Raw genomic sequence first — 12,772 nt, forward strand, 5'->3', positions numbered from 1 at the left:
TATTCATATTTTTAATGCAATCCTAGAGCCAATTTAAATTCTAAAGAATAACATTTGCCCATACAGTACATGCAATAATAAACCAACTTGCATTAATATTAAATGACAATAATTCAACTTCAATACAACAAAAAAAATTGCAATTACAAATCTTAGAGTCAATATTCTTTTGAAGAATGCCGGATACAAGTCAGTTCTGTTAAATTTTAATGCTTTCTCCTGAATCATGTAAAAGACTAATAAAAAGGACAGCTTATAGTAAATATACATTGTAGAAGACAGAATAATAGATGTGCAGTTATAATACAATAATTTAGTATTACAAAATAAATTGCTACTCAAAGTTTACCCTTTCACACAAAACTAGAATATTCACTTAACAGGTCACCTATATTTTCCTTTATCATCGTGGCTCTAGTACTTGTGGCCAGCAGGGCAGTGTTCTATTAGCTTACCCCGAACTCTGATTCAATAAGGCAGGAAAAAAATTAATTCTTCTTGAAGGAAAGCTAAAACCCCTTTTATTAGCTCTCACATAAAAAGGGCCAGCAAGGCCTTGGCATCATCCTGCTCACCCCAAGCAGGCCACAAGATCTCATTTGAACTCCAAGCCTGTCTCCTTCAGTTAACCACTGACTTAAGGTTGGGCTCACAATATCTTCTGCATACAGCAGATGGATACTGTTTGCACAAAATGTTAACAAGTGATTTCAAAATATTACTTGTGTCCATAAAATCCTGCTTGTGCAAGATTAAAAAGACACTGATTTTTGGGGCTTTACGGACTCCATATATAGGTATCATAAGGAAAAAAAATATTTCAACATGCTTCTTTAAATATGAAGGTGAATTCTTACAAGCAGAGATTTCTGTAAGTGCTGTTTTCAAATAAGACTGTGAGGAAAGTGCACATTTATTTTCCATGCCTCAACACTGAGTGGAAAGCATAGGAATTACCTACCAAATAAGCAGTGAAAGTCATGCTATTATTTTTGAATGATATACGGCATTCTGTTGTGTGCAATTCTGAACTATAACATAAGTTGACAACACACCTGATAGGTCTCTTATGAATTTATAATAGTTTGGTCTGTGTAACAAGTAACAAGAACTTGCAGTAAAATATAATCAAGTAAAAAGTATGCTATTTGAGCTAAAAATGTAGTGGGCTAAAAGTAAATGTATCCTTAAATAAAACATTTTCAAGTAGAATTAACTCAAAAAACGTAATTAATTACATTTCTTTAAAACTTTTTTGTTTTACACTTCAGCTAATCAAAAAAAATATTACATGCTGTATAAAGTAATTAGCAGTTTTAATTTCTTACCCTAAGTTTGCTTTATTAGGACTGCATTATTATGAAAATTTGTATCTCAGTTTAACAATTAGTTCACTGCTCCTGGGAGAGATTTTGTGTGTTTCGTCTTTTGTCAAGTCAAAGGGGATCTGAAATGTCTGATCATAGCCTCATTTGGTAAGGCAATGTGGTGTACAGTTATCAATAGAGTCTGGCTGTAGACTTCAAGTGACAGATCCCCCTGTGGCTGCTTTACATGCAGGACCCTGTGATGTCACTTAGGAGACTGCAGCTAGAGGAAGAAGTGATGCAGGTATGAAAGGCCTGCCTTTTGTTTGAAGCGAAAGTGACATGCATGTCCAACACACTCAAACACTATTGCTTTTTTTAGGTTTCGTTGCTAGTTTTTTTTTTTTGCAGAACGCATGTCACCAAAATATTGATTCTCCAATTTCAGAAGGTAATGTTTAAACTTTAACATCATCTGACTGCACTGTTTGATGGAAATATAACAGTATATGTGTTAAATTGGGAAAGCACCGCTGGGCAGTGGTAATGCTGGTGCTACATAACAAAGGGATCAGAGTCAAGTCCAGGTTGCTCTCTGAGTGGAGTGTGCACGCTTTCCTCCATATGTATATGGATTTTCTCCAGGTGCTCTCATTTCCCTCCACAGTCTTGAGATGTACAGGTTAGGTGGATTGCGGATGCTAAACTGGTCCTGATAGGTTTGTATTTGTCTGTGTGAATGAGTTTAAACCTCTAATTGTCTTGTGCGCAATGCTAACTGGAACAAGCACCAGCTTCTCTTTTTACATTTGAAATTGTGACATTATTATAGTATATAACCTCAGAGTACTTTTACATTTCCACAATGGTTTAACTAGCCAATATATAAAAGTACACTCATTTTTGTGAGACAATGTCTCACAATTTCCTATCTAAAATATTTTCATGTGCTGTTGAGTATTTCTGTGATGTAATACCACAATACAACACATCCATCTCAACCCATTCTCTAGAGCAGAGTCGTGGTAAAGCCCGTGCTCATTCCAATAAGCATCTGGAAGAACATCATCTGAAGTTTGACCACACACACATAAATATCAGTGCCAGTTTAGCATTGCCAATCCACCTAAACTGTACGTCTTTAGACTGACACCACAGAGGAAGCAACCTGGGCTTTGTACAACTTGCATTACCATTGTGCCACAATGCCACCCCAATTTAAATTAATTATATTAGCTAATTTTATATTATTATATAATATTCTATAATATTTTCAGCAGATGATATTATACTTTAAAACTGTTACGTTTATTGACTTAATATGTTGGTAACACGCAATGTAAAATCTACAACAATCTACAATAGGGCAAATGCTGAAATTAAACAGTTACAACAAAGAAAGGCACAGAGGTGTATTAATCTTATGTTAAGTAAATTGTGATCATTTCATGAGACATTGCCTCAATTTAATACTCCTACTGTAATATTTCAATCAGATGCTGTTTAAAACTTAATTTATTACATTTGGCAAATTAATTTTGTTGACACACATTCTGCAGTTAAATGTAATTTTAGAAAAATGAAAGAAAAAAAAAAGAACGGTGTTTATTGGCAATGAACATCAGCATCAGAAGGCACACCTTCCAAAGCGTTGTTGCCTCCAGCCACAAGCCCCTAAATGATGTTACAGATTCGGTGTCTGCTGCTTGAGTTCTGCAGCCACACACTTCTCTGAGAGTTTCAGACAGTGTAGGAAGAGAAAAAAAAGTGTACAAACGTGGTACTTTTTGTCTGTCCGCTCTAGCGAGTTATGAAATTTTGTAATCTATTGGTTTGTTAACTGGTTACAGGGACTAACAATGAAAAATTTAAATTGCTGGTAAAGATTAAATCCAATGCATCTTACTTTTAATCATGTAATAACAAAAAAAAAATTCCTAGAGGCATAAACAGTGTAATTCTCATCAGTAAATAAACTTTACAGGCTAGAGTGTTAAAGGTCTCAATCATGAATTTAAAAGAAAAAATTGTTCTCACATTCTTAAAAGCAGACAGAATTTTTACAGGAGATTAACTTAATAACAAAGGACAAGTTTTTGTTGAGATGAAACTGGATTTTTCAGATTTTCATTTTTAGTATAAAATAAAGAGGAGTGTGTGCATTTTCATTCACAATTCAGTGTTTATCCACTGATATATTGCCCAGTTCTGATGAGCAATGCAATATTTTGGTTGTGAATCTATACAAATTCAAATTAATTCTGGGTAATTTGAACCAAATATGGCTGACAGAGTGCAAGCTTAAGGCAAGCACATTAGTTCTCAGTATGAACACTCATAAATTTAACATGGCTGTAGGCTTTAATTGCATATTAAATCGAGAGGGAAAGACAGAGGAGACTTAAGAACAGAGGTGAGTTGGAGACAGAAAAAGGAAACAAAAAAAAGGACCTTAGCAAATGAACCATCAAAACTCTGTGCCAGTATGCACACTGACACAACAATGTAACTATGTCGAGAAGGACAAAGGATTACCCCCTGATATGTAAGGCCATGCTGAAAAACTATAGAAGTAAATTAATGTAGACTTGAGCAGGAGCATAAATGTTTCGATATCTGTAGCCACAAAGTAAGTAAGCGAGTAAGAAACTGACAGGTCTAATATAGGTTAGATAGGATTGTGGCCAGACGAAGGATTATTACAGCATTTCAGTTAGCACCAAACCGACCAAAGCATGAAAAAGAATAACTCTCCGTCTTTCTCCTTGTACCATACAGCAAATATTAGTGTCAGTTGTTCACTAAATTATTATTGTCAATTTCTCGAGTCTCAATTGTGACAGGAGCAAATACTTGTCTCTGTCAACAACGTTCTTCAGAGTTGACACCAAGTTTTAAATAAAAAATCTTTTTGAATCAATTTATAGGCGTTGGACAGCATTAACAATCCCAGCCACATGGGATGCACAAGCCAGTGTGTTTCTTTATGCCAGTCCCAAACCCGGATACAATGGGGAGGGTTACGTGAGGAAGGGCATCTGGTGTAAAATTTTGCCAAATCAACATGCGTAAAACAATAAAAGCTTCTATACCAGATCGGTTGAGCCCTGGGTTAACAATGACCACCAACAGTACTGTTAGCTAACGGTGCTGGCGGAAATTAGGCTACTGTTGGCCAAAGAAGGAGAAGAACAGGGGGGAGATGTGTCTGGAGGCAGGAGGAGAGGAGGAAGGTAAAGAGAGTGGAACTGAGGGTAGGAACTTTGAATGCTGGCAGTATGACTGGTAAGGGGGGAGAGAGTTAGCAGATATGATGGAGAGAAGAAAGGTTGAAATATTGTGCGTGCAAGAGACTAAATGGAAGGGGAGTAAGGCCAAGTGGATCAGAGGTGGGTTCAAATTGTTCTATCATGGTGTGGACGGGAGGAGAAATGGGGTAGGAGTTATTCTGAAGGAACAATATGTCAAGAGTGTTTTGTGGGTGAAAAGAGTGTCAGACAGAGTAATGATTATGAAGCTGGAAACTGGAGGTGTGATGATGAATGTTGTTAGTGCATATGCCCTGCATGTTGGGTGAGAAAGAAGATTTTTGGAGTGAGTTGGATGAAGTGATGAACAGTGTGCCCAAGGAACAGAAAGTGGTGATTGGAGTGGATTACAATGGACATGTTGGTGAACGGAACAGAGGAGATGAAGAGGTGATGGGTAGGTATGGTGTCAAGGAGAGGAATGAAGAAGGTCAGATGATAGAGGAGTTGGCCAAAAGGATGGACATGGCTGTGGTGAATACGTATTTTAAGAAAAGGGAGGAACATAGGGTTACATACAAGAGTGGAGGAAGATGCACACAGGTAGATTACATCCTATGCAGAAGAGTCAAACTGAAGGAGACTGAAGACTGCAAAGTGGTGGCAGGGGAAAGTGTAGTTAAGCAGCATAGGACGGTGGTCTGTAGGATGACATTGGAGATAGTGCTGGGCGGTATACCGGTTCATACCGAAAACCGTTTTTTATTTTTGTTATGATATGGATTTTTCTTACACCGCAACACCGGTTTAAATTGCCTAAATGACATTCAAAACGTGGCGCAGCTGGAAACTGTTCAAGTGGGGACCTTTTTCACTGCTACACCGCTAAACACAGAGGTGTTGCACGGGGGCTCTTTTTCACTGACTACACCGCTAAATAGGTGTGGTAGTAAAGGTATTGCGCGGTGAAAATGGACAGAGAACATTCCGAAGCTGAAGCTGACGATAAAGTTGAACATGATGACACAGAAGAACTTTTGCCAAAAAAAAGGAGTCACGTCCGTTGTCTGGAGATACTTTGGTTTTAAAAAGGTCAGATGTGGACCATTATGTTCAAATGTGTGAGTACTGTTTCTATACTACTGGATAATACTGCAAGCCAAGTTGTACTTGTTTTATTTGTTTTCAATACAGTGTAATGTACCTGGGTACTGTGTAATAGTGTGACGACATGTTGACTTTAATCTCGACGCTTATGACGAGAATAAAGTCGACATGTTGATTTTATTCTCAACATTTCTACTTTATTCTCGCCATTTATGTCAAGATTAAAGTTGACATGTTGACTTTATTCTTGTACTTTGTCATTAAAGTAGAACATCGTAAACTAAACTTCATCGTAAAATGAATATTTAATTTACTGGATTTTCTCAAACCCCGTCATAAGTTATATAGCACATTAAATGCTTTGTGTTAAGTGTTCCCCGAGCTTCTTAAACTGACTTCCTCTTGCACTAAGAGGAGGCACCGGCAGCGATCGCCAGACAGAATACATTCACTTCATGATATTCCTGCTCTCTGAACATTTAGAATGCTAAGATAAATACTTGATATAATTTTCATGGTGAAATGCATTAAAGCATGTATTAATCATAATAATAATAATAATAATTCATTACATTTATATAGCGCTTTTCTCAGTACTCAAAGCGCTATCCACACAGGGAGGAACCGGGATGCGAACCCACAATCTTCCACAGTCTCCTTACTGCAAAGCAGCAGCACTACCACTGCATCATGTGGGGGCACCGCGGCGTGGAGGTTGCACTGCTGCCTTGCAACAAGGGTGTCTTGGGTGTACCCTGCCTTGCATTTGCATGTTTTTCTGGTGGGTTTACTTCAGTTTCCTTTCAAAGTCATGTAGAATGTGGGGTGTTGTTATGCTATAATGACCCTGCTAATGTATGTTTTGCTCGTATTCACCCTGCAATGTGCTGGCGACTCGTTCAGGGATGGGCGCCACCCTGAATAAATGGCATAATTAAACATGTATAACGAAGATATTTTTAAAGTTCTGAACACTCCGTGCGCTAAGTTTATAACTACTTTTAATTTCACAAAGACGTTTATCGTGTGGTGATTGGTTATGTGGAGAAAGAGAAATGAAAGATAGGAATTGGGGTTTTGGTACGTCAGATAGAGACAGCACGCGTGGAATAAAGAAAGCCTGCTCAGAAGAACATCCATTGAATTCTGTGTTAGTGTTTCCGACCACCAGATCATAAACCCAACATTTACACAATATTTAAGTTAAACCTGTGCGATAGCCATTCATACATCCAGTTTTTTGGAGCCTCGTCACACCTGCCATAAAGTTCTCTACACTGAACATACACCTGGGGAGCCCTTTCTGCACTCACGCACAAACAGAGTCTCTTGTTGTATGCAAATGCTCATTTAGACAAGCCAGATTCATTTTGGAACAAAGTGCTTTGGACTGATGAGACAAAAATTGAGTTATTTGGTCATAACTAAAAGAGCTTTCCAAGAAAAACACCTGCTACCTACCGTCAAATTTAGTGGAGGATCCTTCATGCTGTGGGGCTGTGTGGCTAGTTCAGGGACTGGGGATCTTGTTAAAGTCAAGGGTCGGATAAATTCAACCCAATATCAACAAATTCTTCAGGATAAATGTTCAAGCATTAGTCACAAAGTTGAAATTATGCAGGGGTTGGATATTCCAACAAGACAATGACCCAAAACAGAGTTCGAAATCTACAAGGCATTCATGCAGAGGGAGAAATACAATGTTCTGGAATGGCCGTCACAGTCCCCTGACTTGAATATCATCAGAAATCTATGGGATAATTTGAAGCAGGCTGTCCATGCTCGGCAGCCATCAAATTTAACTGAACTGGAGAGATTTTGTATGGACGAATGGTGAAAAATACCTCCATCCAGAATCCAGACACTCATCAAAGGCTATAGGAGGCATCTAGAGGCTGTTATATTTGCAAAAGGATGTTCAACTAAGTATTGATGTAATATCTCTGTTGGGGTGCCCAAATTTATGCACCTGTCTAATTTTGTTATGATGCATATTGCATATTTTCTGTTAATCCAATAAATTTAATGTTACTGCTGAAATACTACAGTTCCATAAGGCATGTCATATATTAAAAGGAAGTTGCTACTTTGAAAGCTCAGCTAATGATAAACAAAAATCCAAAGAATTAAGAGGGATTCCCAAACTTTTTCATATGACTGTATTCATTTAACTCATTCCTAATGTGTACCTACTGAAATGCACTAATCTGTTTTTTGCAATGTTGTGTCCCTAAAAGTTCTAGGACTGTTAATTGATAATGATTTTTTATATTTTAAAATCTGCAAAATATGTTTTTGTTGCCTTTGACTTAATCTAAAGTTGACAACCCACATAATGAAAAATGTGTCCATCTATTACACATAAACATTTGTCAATTCATCCCACATTAAATTTGCATTTCAAGGATCTTACCAGCCTCCACAATAAGACTGGGAATACTCACTAATAATACCCAGCATCACTTGAACACTGTCTAAACCTTAATTATGGTCAGTCCTTTGCAAGATTAGCATTTGCAGTAGAGGTCAGTAAAATAGGGAAAAGTGTTTTAATGTCTAAAATAAATAATTTCAATACAATGTTTATTTCTATGTGCCACCTTGCCTACTTTGCGCCTACTGCAACTACGCCAAACTCTGGAACCCAGTGAAAATAAACTGGATTAACCAGGTTTGGGAATAAATTAATATGAATATACACTACATGTTGTAGATCTCTAGACTAATAATACGCTGTTTTGACCATACTTCTTAAATTGGATTTCTGTGTATATGGAAATGGTATTGAAAACTGCTCAGTTCTTAAAGACTGATAAAGGAACTATGTCCCTTAAAATCAAAGGGAAGCAGAAAATTACTTGCTTCTTTTTGCTTGTTGCAGCTCAGACCAGATTTGAGAAATCTAGGCACAACATGGGAGAACACAGCAACCAAATGTGATGTATTTTCAGGCGAGTTTTCTTCGACATAAAATTTTCATAATCCTCAGTGACAGAAAGACCTGAAGGTGAAAGACAGCCAAAGACTGTAGTTTTCCAAATTCATATTCACTGTGAAACTATGAATTCATAAATTAAGCTAAATGCGTGGCCAAATGATAACAAAACATTCTGTATGTACACTGTGCAGCAGTGCTAATGGTAGTAACATGCCAACCAAGGGAATGTGGAAGCAATACATTTCTAATATGCAAGTATTTATAAAATAATGTTTCTGAATTGTCATAGAAGGGGTCACAAATGATATGAGAAAAACTTGAATGCAAAAACCTCACTGCCTCAATACTGGATTATAGAAGTATGAGGATAAAAAAAGACTGGAAACACGTCCAAATGTTAATCACAGACCATACAAAGCTTAAAAAATATTATTAATAACTGTTAAAATAGTAAACTTCACATCACATCATTTTCATGAGGTCAGTGATAAATCAGTCTTCTGGTACAATTTCTGAAAGGAATTGACTAGAACCAAGTCATAAAAATCTTGACAGATGAACTATATAAAGAAATTGTCTTATTATTATTATTATTAAACTCTAACCAAACTCTACAGATAACAAAATACTACTGCAGACAAATGCAATAAATTTTGTCAACAAAGAAATTTACAAAATAAAACAGGGGAAATAAAAAGTACAGGGTGAGCCAAAATGAAGTAACACATTTCCCAAGGTCATTGCGTGAGGTAGAGGCAGCTGAATGGGTTGGAGTGGGAGTCTTTTGATAGGCGATCCCTTGTAGTTTTTAGTCCGCAGCATGCCTTGGATCGGTGCGCACTGTGCTTTCGCATTCAAAGCATTCTTCAAAAACAACGAATCAATTATCACTGCGCAATGCACCTTCCGAACGCACTTCAGCATTCCTCGTAGTGGTGACGTCCCAAATCGGAAAACAATTCTTCAGTGGGTGGCTAAATATATACAGATGGGTACAACATTGAACAGAAAATCTCCAGGCTGTTCTCGGACTGTACAAATGCCTGAAAACATCCAAGCTGTAAAGGCATCAATTTAGTAGTCTCCTAGATGTTCAGTGCGCAAACATGCTTCTGCCTTAGGCATTTCCAAAACATCTTTGAGGAGGATTTTGCATGATGACCTTAATTTCCATCCATACAAAATGATGGTAGTGCAGAAACTCACAGAGAGACTGGCAGAGCTGTAGAGAGGTGTGCGCGAACATTCTGCAAACCATTCATCAAGATGCCATCGTCATGTGTGGCGACGAGGAACATTTCCATTTAAATTGTTGCGTACGTAAGCAAAGCTTTCGGTATTGGGCGGAAACCAACCCTCATGAACTTCATCAGAGACCCCTGCACAGTGAGTGTGTTAGTTTGGTGCGCCATTGCAGAATTGGACATTGCAGGCTATTACTTTTTTGAGGATGGTCACAGTCACTTCAGAACGTTACACTGAAATGCTATAGAACTTTTTGTGGCTACATACTGGAAGAAATGTATGTGGTGGATGCCTGGTTTCAACAGGATGGAGCAATAGCTCATATAGCACAGAGGTTCCATGGAAGTTTTGCAAGAGATGTTTCCGGGGAAGCTGATCTCCCTGTGTGGCAATGTCGGGTGGCCTTCACGTTCTCCTGATTTCGCTCTGTGTGATTTCTTCTTGTGGGACTCTCTCAAGTCAAAGGTATACACACGCCGACCTCAAAGATGGTACTCGGCACGAAATCACACGAACGAGTCATGCAAGTGTTCAGAAATCGTCTAGAAGAGTGTATAGATAATGATGGCCACCAAATTGAGATATCATTTTTAAAACACGGTGGAAAAAATGTATTTTGTATACCCTTTCTTGTGTCGTAATGAAATTTATTTTAATTCGTAGCATTTTTGTAGAATAAACGTTTGAAATGTGGTACTTCTTTTTGGCTCACCCTGTACAAAATAATAAAAGGCATTTTGTCATGGCTATAAATTTTTACAAAAATAATTTTCCATACTTTTGATTGCCCATTCAAATCTATACAAATCCAAGTGGCAAAAATAACTTTCATCCTTACCATTTGTGGACAACAGGAACTGTGATGCATTCTTTTGGGGCAACCACCGGATCTTGTTGATCTTTTCTTCTATTTCTAAACTCTTCAGATAGTCAAACTCTGGCTCATGACTCTGAAAGGTGCTGTAAACATTATATTCACCTCTACACTGTGGCTGGTTCTTATTCTGGAACAGAAAAGACATTAATAAAATAATTTCAGCACTAGACAGTTATTTCAAACTTTAATGAGGAATAATTGTCATTTCAGTACAGTTTACAGGATTGCATAGTTCACAAAATAATCAAGTAATCTGCATTTTGATATTCTTCCAACTACATGCCTTGATGTATAATCTGTCACACAGTTCTATAACTAAAGATTTACTGAACTCACATTTACATCAAGGAATGAAAGATAATCACTTTTTTTAGAACTACTTTAACAGGGAAGAAATGTAGAAATAAATCTAATTAAATAATTTTAGTAGGGTATAAAAGAAACTTTTACAAACACTACCTAGCACCTCCTCTCTTAATTTATAATTACTCTCCAAGCAAACTGTAATAGTATATTTCATAAAACATGCCGGAGTGAAAATGTACTTTTCAATATTGCAATATTTATGTTTTTTATATTTAATCATTTTTTATGTATTTAATAACTGTTTAAAAATTTAAAAATTTATTCAGATATACACAACCAGCCAAAAAAATAAAATAAAATTTTTCCAGTTTTTACATAATCAGCAGTTTTAGTCCAATAAATAACTGTTCAAAAGCAAGTGGTGAAGTTTTAGGTAACCTAATGTAATTTTTATAATTACACAAAACATTTGTTCTCATTTTTTCATTTCCTCAATATAAAAAGACGGAAACAGTTAGACAGCAAACGTGAAATGCTTCTGTTTGTTGAAATGAACCTGCCAGTAATACAAATGGCACCATTCAACTTCATTCTGTTGTTAGATTAATTTTACATTAAAATACTAAGAAAATTACATATTTTTGTTTACACAACACACAGAATTATAAATAGGTAGTCCTCTACTTACAATGGGGTTATGATCCGAAAATCAGATCACAAGTTGAATCAATCGTAAGTAGCATAGCCTAGCCTAACGTACTGTACTCATAGCCTACTTAACATAAGCCTAGCCTAGCTTAGCTTACCCTAATTCCGTGGAAACTGATCAATAATGCATTAATCTGTTAATAAAGTGGGTAATATTTTAACAAAAACACAATGTAGGCTACAGCAATTTACAATAATTAATAAACCATGGATGTTTTCCTAATTATTGTAAATTAAAAAAATGCAAATTCCTTGCAGAGGAATGTCAGAGCTGGGCTGACATTCTGATATGCCATTTTAAGAGATAACAATTCAGAGTAAAATCAAATAAATTAACAAACAGAACAAACAAAATAGAGTTTACTTTGAGTAGTGCTAGGCAGTATACCGGTTCATACCAAAACCTGTTTTTTATTTTTGTTATGATATGGAATTTTCTTATACCGCAACACCGGTTTAAAATGCCTAAATAACGTTCGAAACGTGGCGCAGCGGGAAACTGTTTAAGGGGGGACCTATTCACTGCTACACCGCTAAACACATACAGTGGAGTACATGCGTTAGTGGAAGTGTTGCGTGGGAGCTCTTTTTCACTGCTACACTGCTAAATAGGCATGCAACAGAGTACATGCGGTAGTGGAGGTATTGCGCGGTGAAAATGGACAGAGAACATTCCGAAACTGAAGCTGTGGCAGATGATGAAGTTGAACATGATGAAATAGAAGAACTTTTGCCGAAAAAAAAGGAGTCACGTCCGTTGACTGGAGATACTTTGGTTTTAAAAGGTCGGATGTGGACCATTATGTTCAAATCTGTGAATACTGTTTCTATACTACTGGATAATACTGCAAGCCAAGTTGCACTTGATTTATTTTTTTTCAACACAGTGTAATGTACCTGGGTACTGTGTAACAGTGTGACGACATGTGGACTTTATTCTCGTAATTTGTCATTCAAGTCTCGTAAAATGAATGTTTAATTTAATAGATTTTCTCAAACCCCATCATAAGTTATATAGCACATTAAATGCTTTGTG

At 36.8% G+C, this 12,772-nt stretch overlaps 1 protein-coding gene across 2 annotated transcripts in view; it reads right to left on the bottom strand.

Annotated features, from left to right (window-relative positions):
* The window catches only part of ppp2r2ab (protein phosphatase 2, regulatory subunit B, alpha b), a 229,745-nt gene that overhangs the window by 104,253 nt on the left and 112,720 nt on the right, over window positions 1–12,772 (bottom strand). For both annotated transcript variants that reach the window (XM_051923506.1, XM_051923509.1), the window contains exon 4: window positions 10,684–10,849. In XM_051923506.1, the coding sequence (XP_051779466.1) occupies window positions 10,684–10,849 (166 nt within the window). The remainder of the gene's footprint in view (window positions 1–10,683; window positions 10,850–12,772) is intronic.

The sequence above is a fragment of the Erpetoichthys calabaricus genome, chromosome 1 (assembly GCF_900747795.2).
Source record: "Erpetoichthys calabaricus chromosome 1, fErpCal1.3, whole genome shotgun sequence".
Lineage (NCBI taxonomy): Eukaryota > Metazoa > Chordata > Cladistia > Polypteriformes > Polypteridae > Erpetoichthys > Erpetoichthys calabaricus.